Here is a 27,923-nt window from a genome sequence, read left to right on the forward strand (position 1 = left end):
TGGGGCGCAGCCTGCAGGAGGCCTGGAGGTGGAGACCCTCCAGGCCTCAGGGGAGCTCCTTGGTCCTGTTCAGACCTCAGGGCTGGGGTCTGTCTCTCTCCCATCCACTGCCTTCCTCTCCCACCTTAGCTCCACTCCGCCTTCATTTCCTCCAGACCACGGCACCGCTGTGGTAACGTCCTTTCCCCTATAAGCTCTCTTCCTCCAAAGCCTCCCCGAGCAGGTTCACTGACAGCTCACCCTCTTTCTTCCCTGTGGGAGCCTTTGTGTGTATGCTACCTAAGGAGCAAGTGTCCCAGCCAGACACCCTCTGCAGCCAGTCTCGAGGAACAGATGGGAAGCCCTGGCGGCTCAGCGGTAAAGAATCCGCCTGCCAATGCAGGAGACAGTGCAGGAGATGCCAGTTCAATCCCGGGATCGGGAAGATCCTCTGGATGAGAAAATGGCAGCCCACTCTATTCTTGCCTGGAAAATCCCATGGACAGAGAAGCCTGGCAGGCTACAGTCCATGGGGCCCCAAAAGAGCCAGACACGACTCGCTGACTAAACAACAGTAACACATCCTGTAGCCGAGATGTACGAAGGCTCAGATATCCCCAGGCGAGGGCTCGGGGCGCTAGGTACTCAGAGGGAAGACCACGGAGATTCTCCACTGAGCCAACCCTGAGTGGAGGCGGACACGGTAGTAAGAGGTGGGGGGTCAGGAAACCACGGCACTTGTTTGAAGAGACCCTAACTCATGCATCAGGCTTAGAGGACCTGCACACGGCCACCGGGCAAGTGAAAGCCGCAAGTCACGCCGTCTATTTCCAGGGCCCTGAAGGGGGGAAACTAAGACATCTTGACATCATTTTGACTTCTAACCCTATCTCAAAGTTACGTTCCTGCTTATACACACACCTGCACATACGTGTGTGCGCACACATGCATGTGTGCATGGGCACACCACACGCACACACACACGCCTTCCTGCCCTCAGGGTATATGGCCTCCACTGGGAGATGAGAAGATGTGGGGCTCACGGATTCTGAGCAAAGTCTCTGTGAAACAGAAACAGCTTCTTTTTAAGTTCTAGTCTTCTGTTTTTAGTTTTTCACTTCTAGTTTGTTAGTTTCATGGGCCTCCTACAGAAGTCATGCTTTTATAGGGGTTCCCTTCTAGGCAGAGATAAGACGGTAGCATCTCCCTTGACTGGGTCACGAGCTGCCTTCCCAGCCCAAAGCCAGGGCATGATCAGACACCCCAGAAGTAGGGGGGCCCCTTTGTCTTCCATCCCCACACCACGCTGCCTTGGAGCCCTAAGAAAGCAGCTGTGGTTATTCAGATGTGTCTGTCGGAGGTGACATTGGATGGTCACTTCCACTGAGAGCCTTCCTTTTTTAGCTGGCCTGATTTGTCCTCTAATCATTTTCTACGTACATGGCTTCTCACACCCTTTTTCTCGTGAACACATCCGTACCACTAACAGTGTTATATTCTACTTCTTCTCAGATTGATCTGTTGGCATGGAGTTATTCTTCTATCTATTATTATTACAATATCCAGTGCAATCATCATTAGCCCATTAACTCATAACTATTACTATCATAGCTAATACAATGACTATTAACTAAATATGAATAATTCATGCTACTACTAATATAATTACTATTATTAACTATATTCCATCTCACATGACCCATCTTTGCTGCCTCATCTCCCCTTCCTCCCTCTCACCCTGTCCCTGCCTCATCTGACAAACCAAACAAGCTGGGCTTCTCAGAAGATCCTGAGTCAGGCTTCCCTCCCCGGGATACAGTACACGTGTCAGCGACCAGTGAACGGCTGATTCGTCTGCAGAGGTGGCACCTAGGGTGAACGGCTGGCTGTGTGGCCCATGGGCGTGCACCAGCGCTGCTCTTGTCTTAATGTCAGATTTTGTCTTTGCTGAGGCCGTGGGCTCACCTGAAGCTGCAGGTGAAGAATCAGAGATGGGTCAACATGCCCAGCCCTCTGGACCCTTCCAGTGAGAACAGAATGGAGCAGCTGGAGGAGGGGCGGGGTGGCAGACGGACTAGGGTGCCCCTCTCACCCTCCCTGTTGAACTGAGAGACTTAGTGGAAAGCCTTGATCACATCGAGGCTTTGACCAAACATTGCCAAGTGTTTATGCTCCATGGAGTCTGTCGATAAGGGTAGCATCGCCCTTCGGAGCTCTTAGAGATTCCACTGACTCGTCAGCAGAACTTGGACTGCTGTCAGGCTCCGTGGGGTAGCTGGAGACTGCAGCCTTGAAGAGGCTTGCAGTCTAGCTGTGGAACTCACGGCATAATTCACTGGGACCAGCTGCGCGTCAAAGACTGCTTGAGACCCGGACTGCACACACCGCTCACATCCCGGACACAGACTGGGCCTCAGAGAGGCCACAGCCCGCCCAGGGAGAGACAAGGAACGAAGGAACGAGAGAGACGCGATCAGCGCTGCCGACCACTGGAGTAAGCCCTGGGGGCTCTGCGGCCACCAAAAGGGCTGCCTAATTAGCCCGAGGGGGTGCCCGTTCTGAGAAAGCTTCACCAGGACACGGTTCACTGACCATCTCAGGATGGAGAGGAGGCAGTGGGCAGTACCAGGTGAGAGGGCAGGGCGGGGGTGGGGGACTGCCTGCAGAGGCGGGGAGAACTTCCCTGGAAAACGGTGGCCTCACCGCGGCTGGTGGCGTTGTGTTCAGGCAGGTGATGGAGAACAGGTCTGGGGCTCAATAGGGGAAGACGGTGCCGTGCGTACTGAGACTTGTGGACGTCACGCCGTGGGTCGTGCTAATTCATTACAGACTTGAGACCTGTGAGCGTTCTAAGAGCTTGCTGGCTGCAGCTCACAAGCAAACGAGAGGAGGCTTTTAGCAGTGCGTCAGATGGGGTGTCAGCAGCGCTGGAACTGCAAGTGGCGAGGCGGGGACGGGAGGGATCGTGCCCCCGAGTCTGGGGGAGAATGTAGAGTCAGCAGGAATTACGATGCACTAATTCACGGAGCTAAAGCGAGGGGAAGGTCCTGTGGGAATTTCTAGCTTGAAACGTCTTCATTATTATTAACATGTTACAGTGACCTGTGGTCAGTGATTTTTGACATGCCTACTGTGTTTGGGGCACCACAAATCACACCCGCCTAAGACAATAAGCCTAACTGATAAGCACTGTGTGTTCCGACTGCTCCGCTGACCGGCCGTTTTGCCATCTCTCTCTTTCTCTCTTGGCCCCCCTGTTTCCTGAGACACAACAGTATTGAAATTAGGCCAGTTAACACCACTGCAGTGACCCCCAAGTGTTCAAGTGGAAGAAAGAGTCACTCATCTCTCACTTTAAATCAAAAGCTAGAACTGATCAAGCTCAGTGAAGAAGGCCTGTCAAGCACTGAGATAAGTCAAAAGCAAGGCCTCTTGCACCAAAACTTCACCAAGTTGGGAGTGCAAGGAAAAATGTCTTGAAGTGAATAAAAAGTGCTACAGGACTGAAGACACACACCGTAAGAAATCAAAACAGCCTCATTGCCAGTGTGGAGACAAACTTAGCTGGTCTGCACCGCAGAGCAAACCAGCCACAACATTCCACTAAGCCCATCTGGCCTTGTCCAGAACAAGGCCCTAACCCTTCAACTCTGTGAGGATGAAAGACTTGAGGAAGCCGGAGAAGAGGAATCCGAAGTCAGCAGAAGTGGGTTCGTGAGGTTTAAGGAAAGACGCCTTTCCCATAAAAGCGCAAGGTGAAGCCCCAGGCACTGTGTAAATGCTGCAGCGAGTTTTCCAGAAGATCTGGCTGAGATGGTTGATGAAGGTGGCCACCCTGGACATCAGATTTTCACCGTAGGTGGAACAGACTTCTCACAGAAGATGCTGTCCGCGCAAGACTCTCATAGCAAGAGAGGAGGAGTCATTGCCTGGCTTCAAAGCCCCAGAGGACAGGCTGAGTCTTGTTAGGGGTAAAGCAGCTGGCGACTTCGAGTTGAAGATAGTTACCGTTCTGAAAGTCCTAGGGCCCATAGGAGTTGCCCTTAATCACTCTGTAATCACTCTGCATGTGCCCTCCAAGCGGAAGAACAGAGCCTGGCTGCCAGCACATCCGTTCACAGTGTGATGTTCTGAGTATCTCAAGCCCACTCTCGAGACCCACTGCTCAGAAGAAAAGATTCCAAATAGTACTGCTCACTGACAGAGCACCTGGTCGCCCGAGAGCCCGTGGAGATGAACAACGAGATGAATGTTTTCCTGCCTGTGGCCCTGCATGGCATCTATTCTGCAGTCCATGGATCAAGGAGTAATTTCAAATTCCAAGTCTTGTTATTTAAGAAATACATTTCATGAGCCTGTAGCCGCCATTGATGGTGATTCCTCTGATGGACCTCAGCAAAGTCGATTGAAAACCCTCTGGAAAGGAGTCACCCTTCTAGACGCCATTGAGAACATTGCTGATTCATGGGAAGAGGTCAAGATGTCAACACTAACATTTTAGAAGGAGCCGATGCTGACCCTCGTGGGTGACGTTGAGAGGCTCAAGACATCAGTGGAGGAAGTAACTGCAGATGTGGTAGGAACAGTAAGAAAGCTAGAGTCAGAGGTGGGGCCTGAAGATGGGGCTAGATTGCTGTAATCTCAGGACAGAACTCTCATGGGTAAGGAGGTGTTTCTCGTGGAGGAGCAAAGAAAGTGATTTATGGAGCTGGAATGTACTCCTAGTGAAGATGCTGTGAACGTTGTTGCCACGAACGGAAATGAAGGCGCAACAGGATTTGAGAGGCTGGACAGCAATTTTGAAAGAAGTTCTACTCTGGATAAAGTGCTCTCAGACAGTATTGAATGCTGCAGAGAAGCCATTCCTGAAGGAAAATCAGTCAGGGTGTTGAACGTCTTTGTTTTCTTGTTTCAAGACTTTGCCAACCCCACCGTCAGCAGGCACCACTCTGATCAGTTAGCAGGCATCCACATCAAGGCAAGACACTCCACCTGCAAAAAGTTTCATCTTGCAGACGGCTCAGATGACTGTTAGCATTTTTAAGCGATAAAGTATTATTTTCTTATTAAGGTATGTACCTGGTAGCTCAGATGGTAAAGAATCTGCCTGCAATGCGAGAGACCCAGGGTCAATCCCTGGGTCAGGAAAATCCCCTGGAGAAGGAAATGGCAATTCACTCCAGTATTCGTGCCTGGAAAATTCCATGGACAGAGGAGCCTGGTGGGCTATAGTCTATGGGATCGCAAAGAGTCGGACGCGCCTGAGCGACTAACACTTTCACTCTCGCCTTGTTTCGAAGACGTAACGGTATTGCACACTTACGGACTGCAGCATAGAGCAAGCATAAGCCCACGTGGCTTGCTTTATTGTGACATCCCCTTTACAGTTGGTGGCCTGGGACTGAGCTAGCCACGTGTCCACGTCTGCCTGTGTATGTCCCATACAAATTACATGTAAACATTTTTAGTGAAATTAGATCATGCTGTATGGACTCTTTTGTAAGCTTGTTCACTTAATATCTCATTATTTATACAATATTTTTAATACCTACTTTATCACTTTAAGTAGCTGCCTCATTTCCTTTGTAAGCAGACATCACGACTCATCAACCTAATCCTCAGTTGTTGGACATTCAGGTTGTTTCCAGATTTTCACCATTATAGACAGAATGATGAATATCCTTTTCGCTACATCTAATGTAAATGTTGAAATTGTTTCTTTACAATAACTTCCTAGGAGTGGAACTGTTTTTTAAGCATGTTCTAGTGGAGCTCTTTAATTGCAAAAAAGCAGAGACCCATACAAACCTGCCGGCTCCAGTGTGGAAAAGGGTTCAAATGTACAAAAGGAATGAGAGCATCTCATGGAGCTCAAGAACAGGATGCCCCCAAGCCTCTCGAGAGACTGAAAAAAAGGCCTCCCAGATCCGAAGCGCTTCCCAGCTCTTCAGGAGCCAGGCGGCCCCATCTCCGCTCCTCTGTGTCTCCTGGCTCCCTCCTCTTCCTCACCGGCCTATTTTGCGGACTTCTTTTGCCACCAGACTCAGTTTTATATCACAGCTTCAGGGACTGACAGTCGTCTCTGTCCCTCTGATAAAATTCTTAGGATGGTAAGCCTGATTGGCAGATTCCTACCAGTCCTGAGTCCTGGCCAGTTAACTCTGGACAGCCTTGGATTAGTGGCTGAGGCTAGGTTTCAGCCGTGTGCTGGTGCGCGCTGGCTGTGGGCGTCTCCTCCCAGCACCATGTGCAGTGAGGCTGTGTTTGTATCTTCAGACCTGCTGGGGTGGGAATGACTGCACCAGGGAAACTGGAGGGTACTGCAGATCAGGGCCGGAGAAGGCAATGGCGCCCCACTCCAGTGCTCTTGCCTGGAAAATCCCATGGACGGAGGAGCCTGGTGGGCTGCAGTCCATGGAGTCTCTACGAGTCGGACACGACTGAGCAACTTCACTTTCACTTTTCACTTTCATGCGTTGGAAAACGAAATGGCAACCCACTCCAGTGTTCCTGCCTGGAGAATCCCAGGGATAGGGGAGCCTGGTGGGCTGCCGTCTATGGGGTCGCACAGAGTCGGACACGACTGAAGCGACTTGGCAACAGCAGCAGCAGATCAGGGCCGGTTGTTCACTGCTTATCAGAACACCACTGGGTGTCGCATGGAAAGAACCTGTCAGATTGCTCAAGAAAGGTTTGGCTGGTGACCAACATCTTTGGGATATTTGTGATACGGTTCAATTCTATTAAAATTCTGTAGATGTTACTTCGTCCTATTCTAGCTTTAACGTTGTAGAGAAGTCTGGCGGTCTTTGGTTTTCATTTTTGTTTTCTTTGGGTTGATGCCTTGCTTTAGTCTATCCTAACTCTTACAAGTTTTGTTTGTCCACAAAGCCCCCACATTCTACCGGGGCGTGGCGGTGTGGCTGTCTCCTCCACATTCTACCGGGCCGTGGCGGCGTGGCTGTCTCCTCCACATTCTACCGGGCCGTGGCGGCGTGGCTGTCTCCTCCTTGGCCCTCAGGAGGCCCTCTGAGCTGAAGACACGAGCCGTCTTTGCTCGCGTCCGCCGTTAGCGTGGCCAGCGCTCCTCCACTGCCTCCAGCTCTCCCGTCCGGGGCCCCTGCTCTGCTCACACTGGGTCTCCTGGAAGCGTCTTCAGTCTGCCTATCCTCTCCTTATAGCTCATTTAATCTGTCTTCTCTGAATTCTAGGAAGAACCCTCAATTCCAGCCAGATTCACTGATTTGATTGTGTACGCTAATTTGATCTGTTCTTCCGGGCTTCTATCGAATTTTTAATTTTGGCAACTGTTACTCTCATCTAAAAACCATCTTTTCTGATCTCAGATTCTTCCATTTTCATATTTATAGTATATTATTGACCCTTCTCAATGAGTTTTTTATTTGATTCAGATTTTCCGACTCATCCGAATCAATTTGATTCAGAAACTTCCTGAAGCGTTCCGTTTCATAAAGGAGATGTTCTTTCAAGTGCTTTAAAATGAAGACTTCTCATGCTGGCCTTGGCCATGCTTGTGCGGTTCTCTGGGGAGTCCCTTGGACTTTTCCTTGGAGTTAGGAGTTCAGATCAGCAAGCCTTTGCCCCAAGCAGGGCTCATTCCCACCACCCTGTTAGAACTCTCCCGTGCAGGGTAGCAATCCTGATTTTCAGTATTAGTATAGTTGTTTCCCTATTTGTTCCTTTGGAAATGTCCACAGGGATTTAAGAAGCACAGAATGGGTGCTTGCAAATCACCTTGGGGCAGGAGTTTGATTTTGCTTTAATGGCAGCATTCAGGGTGACTCGGGGGGGTGACCTCAGAGACTTGGGGCCGAGGGAAAGCTGCCGTACCCTCTAGGGGGTCGGTGGGGCCGGCTGTCGGGCAGCGAGTGATGCTGGTGACAGACGTTGAGCTCTTAGGAGCAGGGGCTCACCTTGGGGGCGGTGGCCTGAGGAGTGTGGGGGAGGATGGGATGAAGGGTGACTATGTGCCGGAAGGTGCCGCCTTGCTCCTGGGATGCCTGCCTCGGACAGAGCGCTGCCCTGGAGGTGGGGAGCGGAAGGAGGAAGCCTTTCCCAGCCAGGGGTGCCGCGGTCAGCACAGCAGCGTGGGCCCGAGCCAGGCATGGAGACAGGGGTGCAGCCCCCTGGTGCGGAGTGCCCCAGGCGCCCTGGCCACGAGCCCAGCTGTGGGGCGGCAGGCAGGCTGCAGGCAGACGCAGGCCCCTGCCGGGACCCCCCTCGGGCTCTCACGTCCTGCCTGGCTCTCGTGAGGGAGACAGTCAGGACGCTTCCCCACGGGCCCTGAGAGGGACTGGCCGGGGCAGCCCTTCTCCTCGGCCGCAGCCCCCACTTTGTTGGTGAGTTCACAGCGGCCCCCCGCGGGCTCCCCGGAGTTGTGGCATGGCAACTCCCAAGCTCACCAAGCAGCGCCAAAGGTCACAGGGACGTCCTTCCCCCTCGCCCTCCCCCTGCCCGTCGTAACCGCCCCACATCGCACGCCGTCTTCTTCGCAGTGGGGAAGGGCCAGGCCTCTCCGTAAACAGGCCCGTCGGGACCACAGGTCTGGGGCTCTCACTCCTGCTTATGGCCCGGGCCGTGTCCCCACTGGTCCTCTGGGGACAGGAGCTGGAGTCTGGCACCTGCTCCACGACCTGCCCGGTCCCTCCTCCCAGACCAGACGCACCTTAGGTCACTTTAGAGAAATCTGCTCGGCCGGAAGACAATGTCCTCTAATTTCACAAGCAGACTGGATTTTTGAGGTGTGTGGGTTTTTTTTTTTTTTTTTTTTTGGCAGGACTCTAGCTTCATTTAATGTATTCAGATGGTGGAGACTGTGGTTGTGATGAGATTCTTACCTGAGTTAGCAGATGATTGTTCCTCACTGCAGAACTACAGGAGTGACCCTTATAAATGAACACACGCTTTGTTTTCCCTTGATTGCTGACAGCCGCTGCTGTGAGTCCTGAGGAGAAGAGTATTTAGTGACAACAGCCAGCCTAGGGTTGCAGCAGGAGAAAAAGTAGGAAACTGATGAATTATCTTTCTATTTGCACCTTCAGAAATAGGTTAATTGTTTCAGTGACTGGCTCTGTCTTGATTAGGAAGCATTAATAGCAATTAATGATATAACTTCAAGAAAGGTATAGGGAAATTAACAGAATTCTCAGCCAACATAAATGAGAGCCATTATCTCCTGTATCCAGAGCCATTATGGCTGCTAGGCTAGTTGATTAAAGTGCAAGTGGATTTTTTGGTCTGAATTCTCTAGATAACTGAACAGATCTTTTCTTTATTTTTCTAGTATAAAATTCCCCGTAGTGAGCTAATACTATTATTTAGTTCAAAATGCCTCAATTCTACGACTTAATTAAAAACCGTTCACAAGTTAATTTTATTAATATATGCACATTTTATCTACATGTGCAAATATTACTTGACTATGATGATGAGGTTTTTTTTTTAGTAAAAAATAAAAAAGAAAGAAACTGCTCAAGAATGGCAAAGAACAGTTCAGGTCCAAAAATTCAAAACTGCAAACGATTTTATGAAGCTTGAGCTCTGCTTAGCTGTAGGAGCAGAGCACGTTTTCTTTGGAAAAACCAGAAGTACAGGGGATGGCAGCAGCGACGGGGACGAACGTGCAGCAGCTCACGCTGGCAGCGCCCTCGGTCTGTCCCTGGGACTGGGTCCCTGAGGTCACCCTTCATCTTCACATTTGTAGCAACCTTGGGGTTTCCCTGGTGACTCAGATGGTAGAGAATCCACCTGCAATGCGGAAGACCCTGATTCAGCCCCTGGGTCAGGAAGATCCCCTAGAGAAGGGAATGGCTACACGCTCCAGTGTTCTTGGACTTTCCTGGTAGCTCAGATGGTGAAGAATTCACTGCAGTGCAGAAGAGCCTGGTTTAATCCCTGTGTCGGAAGACCCCCTGGAGAAGGGGGCGTGGCAGTCCACTCCACTGTTCTTGCCTGGAGAATCCCATGGACAGAGGGGCCTGGCAGGCTACAGTCCATATGTTTGCAAAGAATCGGAAATGACTGAGTGACAAGCACTTTCACTTTTAGGCAGGAGTTGTCTCACTTACAAATGAGGAAGCTAAGACTTGGAGACGGTCAGGAACTTGTGCACGGTCACCCAGCTGAGCGGGACGCTGAGAGCTGGGGGCTGGCTGGGTGAGTCCCCGGCGTGTCCTCTCAACTGCTCTGCCGGACTGCTGTGGAGGGCTTGACTTCTTTGAAGAAGATAAAATTTGCCTCGCTGGACCCAGCTCTGTCCCGTCTGATTCTCTTTGTCAGTGTCCCCAGGAGACGCATCACATACAGCTGTCCTTCCCAGTGTCAGCGCCAGACGTACAGGAGTCTCAGGAGAGTCTAAGCTGCCTTAAAGCTTTACTGAGGGCTGGGGGCCGCTGTGTTTCTCTTCACTCTTGGCCAAACTATGATCTGGGCAGAGTCAGCCTTAGAGTCAAGACGTGCTGCCCAGCCCCACCGTTCGTTGCTGAGGCCTGACGGCTGCGTCCCTGCTGATCTTGCTCTTTGGCTTCAGTGTCTCACGGATGGTGACCACTTGCCCAGCCTGCGTCTGCCAGACTGAGCCCAGTGCCCTGTGTAGGCCTGGAACCCTCGCCTGTGCCGTCGCCTTGACGTTTTATGTGTCTTCCTCAGGCCTTTCTAGCCCTTTCTTTCTTTTCCGAGGATCTGGCAACCAGATGAGCATTCCAGGTCTGCACTCTAACCCGTGAGGAGTGTAGAAGTGGCGCCATGTGTCCCCGCCCCCAGGGATGCTTCTGAAGGTTAGCCTCAGGATTCTGTCGGCATGTTTAGACAAAGCGACAGAACTGATCTTCTAAATGCCTTCCAACAAACCGTTTATTGCCGTGTTGCCTTTTGTAATGCATTCTGGGAGGGTCATGTGGATTTGGGAGCAGGGGTGAGAGTGATTAGGGAAACCTTCAGAGGTGGAGGAGTTCGATCTGGCCCCTGAAGGATGTCTGCGAAACTAAGTGGCCTCCAAGGTCAGTGGTGGATCGGTGGGGAGGGGTGGAGGGTTGGATAGGAGCCAGGCGCAGAACTAAAGCAGCAGGGCACGCGGGCCAGGCATGAGGAAACCAGAATGACCGGAGCTGGGGAGGGGCACTACAGAGAAGCGGAGACAGATACTCCGGGTGGGGAATCCATCAGTGCAGGCAGAGGGGCACCCCAGTGAAGACCACCTGAAGGCCCCCGGGGCCCCAACAGCAGTTTGCTCCTCACTCACATTGCTCGTGCAGCGGAGGTGCAGAGTGGGAGAAGCGTCCTCACTGCACGGTACACCCCCGCTCCACCACGTGGGCCTTGTCCCCAGGCTCACTGCAGGGCACAGGGGTCACATGCCGGTGCTTGGATGGAGCTGCTTGGAAATGACACAGGTCCCTTCCACTCTCATCTCCTGGCCCAAACCAGCCACACGGCCAACTGTACTTGACACCTAACTCTCTGGGAACAGGGAAGGACCCTGCTCTTGTGTCGAGAAGGAGAAGAGAACTCAACACACTGGTGAGCCTCCGTAGTGACTCCCACCCCAGGCAGAGGGCGGAGACTGGCAGTGCCAGGTCCTGCAGCAGCTGTCAGGGTCTGAGGGAGACGGGGTGGGTTCTGGGAGCGCTGGCCTGAGTTCAGCATTTGAAACGACCACTCAGGGTCTGAGGGAGACGGGCTGGGTTCTGGGAGCGCTGGCCTGAGTTCAGCATTTGAAACGACCACTCTGGCTGAAGGACCTCTCAGCCTTCTCTCAGTGGGCTTTCACTTCTGTTACCTGTGCATGGCCGCGCCTTGGCCCTCTTCATTGGAGTTAGGATGGGTGGGAGTTACGAGCACAGATTCTAGTCATAAAGCCCTGGGTGCATATCCTAGCTCTGTCCTGTGAAGCAGGGGCGCTACCTTGTGAGTCTGTTTACTCATCTGTCAAAACTGGAACAACAAAAAAATACACGTGATAATGGACACACGGAGAATAGCACAGGGTCTGGCCCATGCTAAGCAGTCAGTAAATGCGCTGTGATCATCATCTGAAAGTCTCCGCCTCGGGGTCCTTAATCCCACTCGTGGTCTTCCTTCCCTCCCACGCTTCCTGCCTTTGCCTCTTTACTTCTTCAACACCGAGCTTGTCCCTGCTGCCCAATTTGTTAGCCCCCTTCTAGCATCCTCTCCTTCCTCCACACCATGATGTCCAAATTTCAGTCATTTCCTGTGGCGTCAGTCCCCTCTCGACCTTCTAGCACGCTCAGCTTGCGGAGCTCAGCCCGCCTTCCAGCTGCTGCTCCTCCGCAAGACCGAGGCGCCACCAGACGGGCGTCCCCCAGCGTCTCTGCAGGCGTCAGTGCTTTACGGCAGCCCCTGGACTCACCCCAGGCTCCCTCCTGCCTCTTTTCCTGGTAGCTGTGCCACACCTTGCCTCCTTCCACCACCTCCTTCATGTTCATGAAGACAGAGGGTTTTGTGTCTTCTTTTATGTAATTGATAGCCGCGTGAATATAATCCCAACTGAAGAGTGAGAGCACTTGGCACAGAGTTCCTCCAACTGCGTGAGCACACGTGTCACCCAGAGAACTGAATGTTCAGGCCCTCATTCGGGGGCCTGGAGTGTGGCCTGAGTCTCTGCCCCTCCAGCCACCCCCCAGGAGGGGTCTGCACTGCCACTCCCAGCTCCACTCTGAGGAGCAGTGATTGGTTGATACGTATTGAAAACTCGCTCTGTGCTGAGAAGCATGATCTTTCCCCTCTAAGGAGGGGGAGCCCTGCTGCCAGGGCATGGCCCACAGGACAGGCTTCCTCGAGAGCTGAGCAGTGGGGAGTCTCAGCTCATCCACCCAGACCCGCTGGTTTAGAATCTGCCCTTGAACAGGTTCCCAGATGACTTGTGTGCACATGAAGGCTTCAGAAGAAGCTTAGAAGAGATAAATAAAAAGGTCTTAAGAACCGTTGTAAAACTGCATGTTGTTTTTCAGTGTTTTGCAAACTGAAAGTATTGATGTCAAATTAAGCTAATTAGTGAGGGGGTTGAAATTAATTAACCAGAAAAGACACTCTGAGGAAAATAAATTTTGTACCAGCCTTAGAAGAAGAAAAATATACTTATGAATGTATTTAACTTGTATTTTTAACATCATTTAGAAGGTCTTATCTATAGCTATTTCTTAGAAAGCCTAGTTGTAAAAGAAAAAAAATGATTCCTGCATCTGTCTTACTGAATTATTTTTAACTTTTGTTCCATCATTTTTAATGTAAATAGAAGCAAATATGCATGTATAGTCTTATTTTCCCTTTCTTCTACCCGAAAAGGAACATGCCATACTTGCTTTTCAGTATTTGCTTTTTTCATTTATCAGATCGTCTTAGAGGTCTTTCTATGTCAGTCTATAAAGAGCTTCCTCATCATTTTTTTGCTGCTGGGAAGCATCAAACAGTGTGGATGCACTTCCTTAGTATTTTTCTTTTCAAAATGATATTTAAAAGCCCTTTTCATAATAATAACCAGTAAGTAGGAGGTCATACCCCCAGAGAATAATTGCTAAACCTATGTTAAATTTCTACATCTTTTCTGATTCTTGTCAGGTAGCCACCATATGTTTCAATGAGGGTTATTTTAGGCTAAGATGTTTTTCCCAAACAGTCCTTAATTTTCAGAATGAAGAAATAAAGGGAGCATATGTCATCTGAGAGAGCCGCCTCTCACCTTGGGGGAACTGTTTGGGGGGAATCCTTGCCTCACGTCCTTGCAGAACACGCGGGGCAGATTCCACACTCCTCAGGCTCCCGGTGCCTGCCCCCCAGAGCTCCGCCCACGTCCACATGCTGATTGATCCCGTGTGGCTGAAAAAAGAGCTTCACCCTGCTCCAGTCCCTTTCTGTCTCCCACTCTGGGGGCTTGTGGGGCATTTCACTGCCTGTAAGCAAGTCATTCCATGGACTGAACAGAGACCAAGTCAAATTTTTAAACAAATAGACGGCATCCTCTTATTGGAAGCTGTGGGAGAGGTTTGGTGGCAGTGCCTGTCATTTAGTGATTTGCCATAATTACTTTTAGATTTCCTATAAATTCTCTATAAATCTGTTATTCATGCTGTCACACAGAAAGCGGAGCACCCGCGCTGTTTTAAAACGACAGCAGGAGCACTCTTGGGGCTCATCTGTTTGAGCTGATAGTTTGCACCGTCCAGATTTGCTGAGTAATCATCGACCTTCTGCATGTTAAATAGGCCCACACTGACCAAATTCTTCCTTAATATATTTGAACAATCACATAAATGGGTTTAGGACTTTATTTTTTATTCATCTGCCTTCCAGTTTATGTGAACAGACTTCTTATGTTTCCACCAGCAGTGCACTCCCCTCATAAGGCTTGTGATAATCTATTTGCCAGTATATTTCTTCAGCAGGATCTTGGCTGTGTTCTGTACGCTTAATTGTTTATATGCACAGCTTCTGTTTTATGTACTCTCCCTCTTTCTGTCATCAACCTTAGATTTATTGTCGGTGCTGATTTTAGACCAAAATATAAATGAGATTGTGTTGACATAAAAAAGAAAAAAAAAAAAAAGAATCCTTGGTTCCTAGCAGATTGAGTAGAGGACCAGTTGGTTTAAATAGATAACCCCAAGGTCATATCGGAAAATGTCTTGTTCTAGCTGAGTACTCTATTCTTGCACCATGGGACTGACTTCATTCATTTAAGGGAAGCTAGGGCATACAGGGAAAGAAATATTTTCTTCTCTTAGGATTTCCTGATTTGTTTGTACGTCTGTTGTGACACCCAAGGGTAATTCTGATACAGCAAGTCTAACAGAAAAGAAACGAAATGGGAAAACAGAGGGGGCATTCCTCCGCAGTCGTGAGTGCTCATCCTTCACCATCAAAGCCTCCGTGCCCCGGCTCATTCTGCGGTCGTGCTTGCTGTGGTCCTCATCAAGGACGATGCCCCACCTAATCCCCAGAGGTAGACAGGGGAGAGAGAGCGCACACAGGAGCAGGAGAGAGAGAGAGGAAGACTAAGGAAAAGCCGAGGCCTCACTCCCGTCTCGCCTGTGCCCTCCGACCAAGCGTGATGTTGCTCTCTAGCCTGCTTCCTGGCTCCCCGTGGGGTCAGGGCCCCCGCTCAGGCACTGCTGCTGCTGTCCAGCCGCTAAGTCGTGGCGGACTCTTTGCAGCTCCGTGGACCGCTGCATCCCATGGGCTCCCCCAGAGTCTGCTCAGATTCCTGTCCACCGAGTAGGTGTTGCCATCCAACCGTCTCATCCTCACTCAGGATGATGACTCTCCAAAGAGGCTGAGCCCAGAACCTGCCCTGGTGCAGGGCAAGCAGTCAGCCACACCATGTAGGTGGAGGGCACAGCCCCGCCTGGCCCACCCGGAGATGAGCTGGGTTAAAGCCCTCCCTCCATCCTCCAGAGAGAACTGCTCCTTGACCCTACTGTCAGAAGACAGAACATGGTTCTATTCCCAGAATCAGCTTGGAATGAATATGGCTGATGGACACAGCTGCTCATTAAACCATTTACTTACTCTTCATTGTTTTGGAGCTTTGAGCGCTCACAGTTGCTCTACGCTGGTGGATAGAGAGCCTACAAGGCGTTCTGCCTCCGAGTTTGCTCTCTTCTGAGATGAAATAAATAAGAACTTGACTACCTAAAAACAGTGCAGAGGAAGTGTTCTTCAGTACATTTGTATGAACATTAGCGTTTAAGGTGGGAGTGCATAAGGAAACCCCACATGATTGATGAAGCGTTCCTTCAATTCTGGGCGGAACCACCTCGCGGCATCTCAGTTTTATGAAACACTAAATATGTAAATGAGAGGTTTTATTGGTTTTTGGATTTCTAATTTGAGAAGCTCTGGTTTTATTTAGGACATTAGTCTCATACGGAAAAATGAAAAGAGGGTCATCTGTTGGTCTGTGGGTTGCCCCTTCCGGGAAGGAGCTGAGACCTTGAGAAACCTGTTTCTCAAAATATTGGCCCCTCAGTTCTTGATGTTTTCACGTGGCTGCGGGGAGGCATAAAATATAACGCTTTCCGTGTTATGTCCTTCCAATCAAGCGAAGTCTTCAAAAAGTAACAGCCCGGGGAGTGTTCACCAGCAGCACAGCTTCCCGAGCAGGCGTCTGTATAACTAGCCAATGAATTTACCTTGAGCTTCAATTGCCATAATTTCTAGTCTGTGAGTTGAACAATGGTATCTGTAGTAAGGGAAAATAACTTCAATTTAGTCCGGTTCTCTAAAGATCCTCATTGTATTTTAGTGTGGCGGGGGGGAGGGGGCCTGGTTGTGATTTTTCCAGATAACATTCTGTGAGCATACCATGACCCCTTGCTCTCTTATTTATCCCCGTTTTTCTTTCACGTGCTTACAGCGTTTGTTAAGATAATCTTCTGTTTTCTCCAGGGACTCAGGATTGCATTTCTTTGTTCTGGGTTTTATCTGTCACAGACACTTTTCTAGTTACAGATTCTGTTTGTGAATCGTGCTATGTAAAGAACAGCTGATATTTTAGCAGGATCTGAGCCTGGCCGAGAGTCGTAAGCACATCCAAGGAGCAGAGCTGTGCTTCTCTCCGAGAACTTACATGCCGGATGCTGGCCTTGGGATGAGATTTGACTGTCTTAGGAACAGATATTGATATTGCTTTGGAAACTGTAAAGTCAGATTCCGTTTGGCAAGCACCTGTTAGGCACTTACTGTTTGCCAGGGTCTCTAAGGGCTCTGAGGAGAACAGAGGCATATGTGGATCGCACACCTTCAGGCGTTGACGGGGCGGGGCAGCTGTGTGCCCTCACAGATGCCCTCCTCTGAAGGACGCACACGTTCGTCTCACTGCTCCCCAGAAGCAGAGCGTGTGTGCTCAGGGAAGATGTGGGTGCAGGTGTTTACTGAGAGGTGACCCTCGGAAGTGTGGCACAGGAGACAGAGAAGGGAGAGACACCAGTGTGGGTGCCTCAGTGAACCCACCACCCTGGGGAGGGAAGCCCGGAAAGCCTTCCTGGAGGAGGTGACGTGCTCCCTGACCTCAGCAGATGGGTGGGGGTTCAGGAGGCAGCCGTGCAGCAAGCGGGGCAGGAATGGGGAGGGTTGCTGGGGGGCATGGCACTCAGGTCGGGGGTGAGGGTGGCTCTGGGACGATTCAGAGGGCGCCTGGCATGTGGCCGATGAGCCAGGGAAACTGAGCCCTGCTCTCTGTTCAGTCAGCAGATGCCTACTGGACACCGCTGGGCACCAGGTGCTGAGAGAGTGGCCGGGGCAGTGCCTGTGCTCCCGGCTGTGCTCTCGTGGGGAGAGACAGACAGACTGGTGCAGCTCGTGGAGGGTGCCCTGGTGTGGGAGCCCAGGGATGAGCGTGGCAGGGAGGGCCGGCCCGTCCCCGTCAGAGCTCCCAGCCTCCGGGGACAGGCCCTGTTGGTGTTGCTCCTAACCCAGACGGCAGGCTCACGGTCATTACAGAAATCCCCTGTGGGTCTGATTCCTCCTCTGGGGGTCGCTCCATGCTGTAGTGCTCTTCCTGGAGGTCTACCAGCCTCTAAGTGCTTTGGGTCTCGTGTGAACTCTGAGAAAATCTTTTTCCTTGGAGCCCCTCCAGCTCTGGGGGTGAGGGTGGTGGGAGAGGCCACGGCTTCAGAAGGCCCCCCCAAAGGGCCCTGTGGCTCCCCGTCATCCTTGCTAATAGCCTTATATGGGGATCAACTGCCCCGGTCGGCTCCACGCCCAGGTTGCATGTTTGACAAGATTATTCAAGCCTCATAGAGGCTAACAGTGGCCTACCACTGCTCCTAGGGACACCCTCCATAATTTCAGAGCACCATCCGGGAAATGGAGCTAAGCCCATGGAAAATAGCCTCTTACTCCTCTAGCCACCGAGCTGCACACGGATGGGCTTCTTTTGGGCTTTGCTGGTGGCTCAGTGTTAAAGAATCCACCTGCCAGTGCAGGAGACCTGGGTTTGATCCCTGAGTTGGGAAGATCCACTGGAAAAGGGCATAGCAAACCTCTCCAGTATTCTTACCTGGGAAGTCCCAGGGACGGGGGCCCTGACGGGCTGTGGGCGACTAAACCAATAGTGCTTCTTCTACTATTAAGCAGCGAGTGCGCGCTGGAGCCCTGCCGTCGTGTCTATGGACGGGGGCCCATCAGGCTCCCCTGGCCATGGGATTCTCCGTGGGAACACTGGAGTGGGTTGCCCGGCCCTGCTCCAGGGGAGCTTCCTGATCCAGGGATCTGACCCATGTCTCTTGTCCTCTGCTTTGGCAGACAGATTCTTTACCACTGGCGCCACCTGGGAAGCCTATTAAGCAGTGAAAGTGAAGTGAAGTCGCTCAGTCGTGTCCGACTCTTTGCGACGCGTGGACTGTAGCCCACCAAGCTCCTCCGTCCATGGGATTCTCCAGGCAAGGATACTGGAGTGGGTTGCCATTTCCTTCTCCAATTAAGCAGTAGGCTTTGCATTTATATACTTAAATGAAAAGCAGGTTATCAGCTGTTGTCCCTGGAAATGTGGGTCGCTCTGGTGTCCAACCACGCAGATCCTAAATCCACACTCCAGCTCTCCGGTTTACCACTTTGGGCTTATCCCAAAATAAATAAATAAATGAATGAGCCTACTGCAGAGTTGCCTTTCACGCCTTCATTTTTCTCTGCCTAGTAAAAAGCCGATGAAAATACATTCTTGGTAACGTTCCATTCATTTCCAAATGTGCCAGTTCTCAAGTACGTTATAAATGAGAAGAAAAGAAAGGGCTGGGTTGTTTGTCAAGCTGTCATATTACTTTATTTATCGTCTCTTGTCAATAGAAAAGTCCAGAAGTGTCTTGAGATAACAATGGAAGTGCGTGTAAAGATAACAGTGTAAATGGGGCGTACTGCTGTGTGTCCTCCCATTTTTCTCTCTTCCTACCTTTGGACAGTAAACAAGAACTGAGCCGGCTGGTATAGACTCATCCGGAGGGAGCAGGGAGTGCTTCCGTAATGGGGTGTGCCCCCGTTACACGCCCCCAGCCCCACACAGCCCCCCTCCATCCCCCACTGCACCGCCCAGTGCCTGCAGGGTTGTGACTGGGTTCTGGCTAATGGTCGAGAGAGTACACGGCGTTTGAGAGGACAGGAAAGCTTTCTTAGCTCCACACACAACAGATTATCAACCCAGAAACTTACACAGCCCCCTCACCTGTTCGGGGCTGGGTGAGGAGAAACTAAAAAGTGAGTCTGGGGAAAGTAACAGGTGGGAGGGACATTCAATTTAGTGAAGATGATTTTTCCAAACAGGAGAAAATTCATGCTGCTTATTTCAGTTTTCAGAATAAAGTGCATCTGGAAGTTGCCCAGGTTCTGCCTTGAGAAACTCACCTCTTAGAATACGAGACAACGGCCTGGTTTGCCTGCTGCACGTACACCATTTATTATAGTACATGTTAACAAATAATAATAATAGTAACTTCTATGAGTTCTTGGAGATCATATGTATTATATATATGCACATATATGGGGCTTCCCAGGTGGCACCAGTGGTGAAGAGTCCGCCTGCCAGTGCAGGAGATGCAAGAGACGTGGGTTTGATTCCTGGGTCGCGATGATCCCCTGGAGAAGGAAGGGGCAGCCCACTCCAGTTTTCTTTACTGGAGAATCCCGTGGACAGAGGAGCCCGGCAGGCTACTGTCCATGGGGTTGCGAGGAGTCGGACACGACTGAGCATCTGGGCACACACACATGCACGCACATGCATGTGCACACACATGTGTCTCCTCGTCTCCTGAAAGCCACGCGCCCTGGAGGGGTCAGCTCTGCAGAACTCGAGCTCGCAGGACGCCGGCTCCCTGCGGCGCGCACAGCGAGATGCTTCGGCGTGCGGGAAGACGCTTCACCCCTTTGCCAGGCCATCTGAGTAATGCAGACAAAGCTGACAGACTCCATGTGGTTGCAAAAGCAATTGCTGAACAGAAAAGCCACTCGATTTTCTTTAAGTGAAATGGCTCGAAGCTGTTTCACCCATCTCCCAAAAGGGCACCAACGTACCTAGTTGTGCAAGGAAGAAGGTTAAGAATCATAACAAACTGACCGATTAAGTGGTGTTTTTATTGCCAGAAAGCAGTTGAGAATGGTTGGGAGGCGGCTGGGGTGCAGAAGCTGAGCTACACAACTGAACAGAAGAGGGGCTCCTGCTGTGCGTGTCTGGTGAGCTCTGTGGACAGCGAGAGGCTTCTTGGCGGAGGTCAGGATTTTTGCTCATATATATATAGCCCCACATTCCTTAGCAGTTGTTCCGCCAGGCAGACGCAAAGCTGCATCTTCAGAAACTGAGCAGAAATGGCCTTGATTGTCTGTGGGAGAACTCCGGTCCGTTTGGAAGAAACAACAGCCTGTGTCTCCTGGCGCCATGCTGTCTTTCTCGCCCTCCTTCCACTGCCCTGGCCGCCTGTCGCCCCGGCCCCCGTGCGCTGCTCTGCCTGCCCTTCTAGACGGAGGCACTGGGCTCCGTCCCAGGCCCAGGCCCGTCCTCTGGTCTTGACCCCGTGCTCTCACCGCGGAGAGGGGTGGGGGGCAGCCTCCCGATCTGGTGCCGGTGCCCCACCGTGGACCCCCACAGTGCCCTCTCGCCCGCCTCACACGTGCATGCCGTCGCCCCAGCCCGCCCTGGCTCCTACGCTTTCACCCTGCTGCACGCTCCGCCTGCACCCAGACCTCTCACGCCAGAACCCGCGGGAGCACAGGCCCAGTTTCTCCTCCTCTTCCCCCCACCCTCCTCCCTTTCACCTCCTACCGACTCCACCGCGGCTTTCCTCCCCCGAGTCCTTCAGTTCCTTACTGGACGAAGCCCAGACTCTGTAGACAGCCCCCTGCCATGGACAGCCTCCCCTGAGGCCACCCACAGACCCCAGCTTCCCCTCAACCTTCAAGAACCACTTACAGTTTTCCAAACACGCCAACCCAGTTTCCACCTTCCGTTCCCGAAATGCCTCTGCCCCCTCGTCTGCCTGGTGGACGCCTAGCCGTCTTCCCGGGGCCTGGCCCCAGCCTTGCCTCGTCCCCTGGAGGGACTCACCCCACCACGCCCTGCTGCGTGCCCTGCCCTGCTGCCCGCTCCCCACCCCGGCTCTTCCGGCCCCACAATAACCTGCTAGTTCTGCTGACTCGACTCTCTTCCTCCATAAACCCAAGCCGCCTCGACGCCACTGACCTCTGCAGTCAAACCCCAAGCCCCCCAGCGCCACGCTTACAGTGCCCGGCACTGTGCCCCAGAAATAACAGGCCGCTACTGCTGTTACCACCCTTCAGCAATAAAGCCCTGATAATAATGACCAAGAGTGTTCTGAGACTTAGTTCTTCCTTCAACAAGTACCCACAGCGGGGCTCCTGCAGCCCAGGCGTCTGTTTTGTGCAAAGACGACCAGCATGCCTGCCCTCCTCATCCCAGGGGGTGGACACCCCACAGGCCAGGACGCTGCCGGGCGGTGAGAGCCCGCCGCCCCGGCTCGAGGGGGCCACTTCCTGCTGGTTTTAGGTGCTGCTGCCTGGGCACTTGCTGTGTTGCCTCTGGATACGTTCATCAACAGGAGATCCTTGTGGCACCCCTCCCCCCGCCCCTGTCTTGGTTGAAGCCTCAGATGTGGAACCACTTGTACAGAAGGGCCATATATCTGGAGGGACCATGTATCTGGAGGGACCACGTATCCGGTGGGACTGTGTGTACAGAGGGACCTTGTATCTGGAGGGGAGGGACCATGTATGGGACCGTGTATATGAAGGGACTGTGAGTACAGAGGGCCGATCCTAGGTCGCATGGGCATTTTCACCTGCCAGAGCCTGGCACCCATAACCCCAGCATTGCTCAAGGGTCAACTGTACACCCTGAAGTGGACTGCTGGGTTGTACAGGAGTTCCATTTTCATTTTATTTGTTTATTTATTTATTTTTTTTGAGGAATGGGCAGATGTTCTGAGAGCGGGTTGTGTGGGTAAGACAAGTGCATGTCTCTCTTGGGAGCAGAGAGGCAGGGACCAAGCACGGAGGAACAGCCAGAGGCTGCTGGCGAGCCTGGAGACCGACGGGCCTGCCGCCTCCGAGGCAGCTCACCGCCCGCACTGCCTTTACCTGGCCCTGCCCTCTCAGACCCGGCAGGGCCCTCTTCCAGCTCGCTCCTACCATCGTGCCCAGTCCAGTCCACCCACACTGCATGCGCTCCTTTTGAGAACATCCCAGGTTCCGTCACACCTCCACCACCCAGTCCAAACGTGGCCGTCTCCCACGGGCTCATGGGGTCACCGGGCTGGCTTCCCGCGCCCTCCTGTGCCCCGCCCAGTCCCCAGAGTCCGAGCCTTTGCGTCTGGATGCCTGCGGCTGGTCCCCCACTTCGGACTCTCGGTCAGCACCTCCCGCCTCCCCGCGGGCTCCCTGGCTGATGTGGCTTGCGTCCATTCCCACTAGGCCATCCCCCGAGGGCACAGTCTTGACTGCCGGGCATCAGGGCGTCTGCCCTTCATCTGCTGTACCTGCAGTAATCCCACAGCTTAGCAGTTCAGGTACACTTTGAACTTTTTTCCCCTGTCTGAGTGATTCAATCTTCTTTAAATGTACTTTTTAATTAAATGCAGCCTGGACAGCTCTCTCCACTCAGCCTCTCTGGTGACTGAGGGTTTCCTGTGGGGGAAGCCGGCTCAGATGGGGCCCCAGGTCCCCCTGCCAGGAGCCTTTCTTCCCGGGACTAGAAAGCATTTGCCTTTCTGCCTTTGAAGCTGCCCAGTGCCCACTGCTGCTGACCTCGGCAGAAACCCGCTTCTTGAGCCTGTGTCTCCATCTCCCAACCACCTACACAGCCTGGGAGACATTCAGTGAAGATGCTACAGTGAAGTCTCAATTAAGGAAATGCTCAGGGGAAGGAGCGTTCCAGTTAATTTAATTTTTGGTTAACTGAGCACAACCAAAGTTTTTATTGAGAGGCGGCGGCGTCATGTAAAAGAAAGATTATGAACTTAGGATGAAGACATTCGTGTTTAAAACCCATTTTCTGCCATCTGAAGTCACGTGACTTTGGGGCTCAATTTTCTCATCCATAAAAGGGGGTGCTAATAGCCGTCTTACTAGCTTGTCGTTAGATTAAATGGGGCAACATTTGTGACGTGAACATGTAGCAGAGTTGGGCGGCCGTGTGGGAACTTGGTGAAACACACTTTTCTTCCCGCTTCCCATTTTGTTTTCATTTTTCATGGAAATAATTCTTACTACACTGGCATCTGGTTTTTTAAACATATTTTTTAATGCAGAACACTGGAGGAGAAGGTAATTTTCCTGGCAGTGGTAATAGTGACTCATTATTGTAGAATATTTATGAAAAATTAACCAGTCGTTGAGTATCTGTGGAGCACTTACTGTATCTCAGATACTGTGGGAATAGCAGAAATGAAGAGGTCATTTTATTCTTTTTAAAATGCCCAGATAGTCTTTGCACTTTTATGCTAAGAATTGAATTTGGGTGGGGGGAAATGGTAGAAATGTCAGCTTGGCGGGTTAAAAACACACATCTGTGACTTCCTCTCACTTGAAAAAGAAGATGAAGCCCACTGGGAAGCAGACTGAGGTCCACGGGACAAGAAGGAGCCGCTGGGGAACGAAAGATGAGAAGAACGTCTGGATGGAGGAATAGTGACCTTGGGGCAGGGGAAAGGGGTCTCGGCTTGGGGACACCCAGGACAGACGCGGCCACCTTGGGGCTGCTGCTGACACAGCTAGAAACGGGGTCAGTTCGTGGTTTCTGTCTGGAACAGTCTGCTCCCTACCTCCCACTGTGTGCAGATGGACAGGGGAGCCGACAGACAGACAGGAGAGAAGCCACTTCCTTCCGAGAGGGAACGGCTCCCGAGGAAGAGCTCTGCGCGCTGGGGTTCGGCCTCTGTGAGCAGCCCTGAGCTCCGCGCCCGACGGAAGCCAGGCTGCCGTTGACAGGCCGCACAGTTCGCATTTGGGGGGTGCGGCGGGCCGCCCCATCTTTAAGCCCCTCTTTGCTGTCCTGTTTAATCCACGTGCTCACACGGGTTTGAGGATGGGCTGACGCCCCCCAGCCCCCAGTGCAGCTGCTCACGCGACCTGTGCTGCCGACCCAACAGCGGAGGGGCCTCGAGCTCCTTTCATCGCCGGGGCAGTGAGAGCCACGTGAACAGAAGTCCCCATCCCATACGAGCCCCCGTTACCAGCAGCTTCCTCCTTTCCCCTCCTGGGGGTACCGGCTATGTCCAGTTCGCCTGTCCCCAGGGGCTGTGGGCTGGCCGCTGGCCCACCGACCTAGTGGGCAGCGGGGGGCCAGTCTCCGGGGACCGTCCCCCCGGGCTGGCGGGACAAGTGCTGAGCACAGGCGCCATCTCGGGCGCCCGGCCAGCGGTGATTAAGGCCACAGTAGCACCTTGCTCGGCGACCTCCCCGCGCCCTGCCGCTCTCCTTCACGTCACGCGACTGTGTGCAAATATTAGCTCCTTGGGTTGTTTCTCCTCATCAGCGACTTTCACAGATGACAGGCAGGCTGCTCATGTGACCCGCGTTCCCAAGCCCTTGTCCTTTGTTGAGAACGCTGTCTGCACGCGGAGATCTGACCAGCAGCCCCGCGGGCCCCGCGGTACCACCCGCCCAGGGCGCCAGCTGTGGGGAGGGGCAGGCTGCCCGGGGCTTTCCAGGAGGCCTGAGGGTCCAGGGAGCAGCCTCCCGTTAGCATAGTCAATATGAAGGTTGAAAATTGATTTGGTGGTTCTGCCTGCAGCAAGCTTTTTTCTTTGTTTTAATTCACACGAACCTTTCATTCCAACATCTTTTCCCGGTGAGTCAGTGAGAGCGGGACTCAGCACTGTGGGGCTATGACTAGAGGGTGGTCCTCTTTCCTCACCTCTCCTCTCTCCATGGCCCTGACCGCACTGCCCACGGTGGAACCGACCAGGGGGCCCCTCAGCCACTCGCGCGGGCGGCGCGTCTCTGCAGCCTCAGGTCCTCTGGGAAGCATTTTGCATTTGCCATGATGTCCACTTATTTTTTATTTCCAGGCTCATCTGTCTCCACCTTTATTGAAATTCCTGTTCTCGAAATGTTTGCTCAGTCTTCGTTTTCCCTGGATAAACAGTAGTAATGCACACTGTGCGTAGTTTAATTTTGATATTACACATATTTGAGAAAAGAGTTGCAAAACCATCTCGTGTTTTTTTCTCCCTTGTCACCAGAGGGATGAGCTGAATTATTTATAGCTTGATACTCGCACAATGGAGATGGAGTCAGGGTGTTTACACTTCAGACAGAAAGGATTGCACTGAGTGCTTGGTTCATGGGATGTGTTTGCTCCGGGGTCACATTCAGGCCCACATAAGAGAGTGGCCACTTCCCAACCACACACATACCCATGAGAGGGCCTGACCCATGAAATAGTTGTGGAATTGGATGGATTTGAAAGTAGTGGCTAGACCAGGTACCTCAATCAGCAACGTCTTTAACTGATAAATAAGGTCAGCAGTGGAACATGCTTGACTGTATGAAGGCCGTCATGAGCACGCTGGGCAGAGGGGCAGCGAGAGCTCTCAGTTTCCGGGGCTTCTGGGCAGGACGTGTGCTCATGGGCTGTGGGCTCCAACCCCAGCTCCTGTGGTCAAAACCGCCTGACCGGGACCCCAGGAAGGGCTCCTTGGGGCTGGGTCGGGCCCGGAGGTGCTGGCTGTCCTGTGAGCGTGGCTCGATGAGGTTCACGTCTGTGCCCCCTTCACTCCACGTTCCTGTCGGTGCCCCATCTGTGCTCCAGAGGCCCCCTTCATGGCTTCCGCTTTCTCTGCCACAGGAGACGCTGGCACGCCTGAAGCCATGGCCCCCATCATCGTAGTCCCCCCGAGCAACAGGAGTGTGGTGGCCGGGTCCAGCGAGACCACCTTGGAGTGCATCGCCAGCGCCAGGTACGCAGCTGGCCCCCCGGCGGGCGTGGCCCGCTCCCCCAGCAACAGCGGCTGTGGTCCCGCAGCCCGGCCGCAGGCACAGCGCATCAGGGAAGATCGCGCGGACCTTTCCCAGGCCTTGCTCTGCAGCGTCCATATTGGATGCAACGTTTATACTAGAAGTCGGCACTTTCACTGGGGGTCAGGTGGAGAGTGTCCTCTGAGATTCTGGCTGAGGAGGCAGAGGGGAGCTGAGGCCTCTGAGTGCAAAGGAAAGCGTTGACCCCTTCTTCTGTCGTCCTAGGTGCTCTCCATCCAGTCAGTGGCCGCCCCACGCTCGAGTCCCTGGGATCAGGCCTCCCATGTAGCGTGCCCCCCAGCAGTGCTCATTTCACATTCTCTTCCGGAGCCAGTGGAACCATTAGCACTTATGGCCCATTGCTGCTGCAATTAGCTATCCTTGCTCAGCAGCCCTTGAGCAGAATGTATCATCCGTGGGTGCCGTAAGGGAGCAGAGCTGTGTCTGGATGGATTTTTAACTGTCCATTGTTCAGCCCACCATGGTTCCTGGTAGAATGATTATTGCCACCTACGCAATCCACAGTTACCGTCACTAACACCCCTCGTTTCCACAGGCCCGTCGAGGAGCTGAGTGTGACCTGGAAGAGAAACGGAATGAGGGTCACCAGTGGGCTCCACAGCTTCGGGAGGCGCCTCACCATCAGCAACCCGACCTCCTCGGACGCTGGGATGTACGTCTGTGAGGCGGCCCTGCTCGGCAGCGCTTTCGAGCCCGCCAGAGCCAAAGCCTTCCTCTCTATCATAGGTAAGGCGCAGACGGGGCGGGGCCCCACACCTCAGTCTGGGAGAACAGCATAGTTAGCTCCCGTATTCCACTCACTTTATTTTTAACTCAGCACATGGAGGTGGAGTTTGCCTCCCAGATTCAGCCTGTTCTTTCCCAAGAACATCAACGCATTCAATCCAAAGAGTTGATGTTCTGAATACTTCCGAGAAATGTTCTGAAAACTTTGAATCGTAAAGCTTGGGAAATAGAGAGTCAAGATCTTTGGCATATTTACCGCCTTCGGATGCTGGTCTTTCTGCCACGAGGCTTTCCTATAACTCTTATTTGTCTGTTCTGATCAGTGTTCAGAGATTAATCTGTTACCATTATATTTTTTACTTTCTGACCCAGAAGAAAGTCAAAGAGTCTTGAATGTTCCCTTTTGTTAAACTGAAAAGTGAGAGCAGAGAGGTGTCCTAGGACCACGTGTCATCCTGAAACCAAGACAATTAGGCGTGGTCTGGCTGCTCTAACCCCTGGGAAATGCTGGTGTTTAAGAGGTGTGCGTGGTACGCCGACTAAGGGGATCCTCCGTCTGTTTTCAGGTTATGAAAAGATTGCACTGTATCACGAGGCAGGGCCCATAGTTCTCGCGTGTTTTAAGCCCCTGTTAGGACCCGCAATGGCTATGATCGCCGTCTCAGTGGCCTGTCCAGGAGTGGTGGCCGCTGCCAATGAGCGGTGCCCGCGGGGTTGGCCCAGGCGGGACAGCCCCTGCTTCCCTCGGAAGATAAGAACGAGGTGAGATAAGGTGAGAACGAGAAGGGAAAGTTCTCAGGAGCAGAAAGCCTCTGAGAGCAGTCACTCCTGACGCATTAATCACAGACCCTGCAGTCTGCCTCTTTGCAAACTAAGAAAGGACAGAATCCTGCGTCTTCACAAGAAATTAACAAGAGTGTGAAGAAATGCCGCATAACAGGAAGTCTGTGCCGCGTTCCTTCCAGTCGTGAGGAAGCGGCTCTACAGCCCAAGAAGGACTGTCAAATACATGTGACGCGAGCCTGCCCGCCGCTCTGAGAGACACTCACGAACTGTAAATTGTCGGCGAGGCAGGCCTGAGTCAGATTCCACACCAGGGGGCCGGGCCGGCTCCCTGCTGCCTTCCTCATCCACACTTCACAGCGGTCCATCCTGCACCCCGTTTCCCGAGGGGGACCCTTCTTCCGGGGGTGACCTCCAGCTGT

At 52.5% G+C, this 27,923-nt stretch overlaps 1 protein-coding gene across 1 annotated transcript in view; it reads left to right on the forward strand.

Moving 5' to 3' along the window:
* SDK1 (sidekick cell adhesion molecule 1) overlaps nt 1-27,923 on the forward strand; it is a 723,652-nt gene that overhangs the window by 514,526 nt on the left and 181,203 nt on the right. The window contains exons 6-7 of the mRNA XM_052636011.1: nt 25,802-25,913; nt 26,528-26,718. Of these exons, the coding sequence (XP_052491971.1) occupies nt 25,802-25,913; nt 26,528-26,718 (303 nt within the window). The remainder of the gene's footprint in view (nt 1-25,801; nt 25,914-26,527; nt 26,719-27,923) is intronic.

Source organism: Budorcas taxicolor, chromosome 2 (genome assembly GCF_023091745.1).
Source record: "Budorcas taxicolor isolate Tak-1 chromosome 2, Takin1.1, whole genome shotgun sequence".
Classification (NCBI taxonomy): Eukaryota; Metazoa; Chordata; class Mammalia; order Artiodactyla; family Bovidae; genus Budorcas; species Budorcas taxicolor.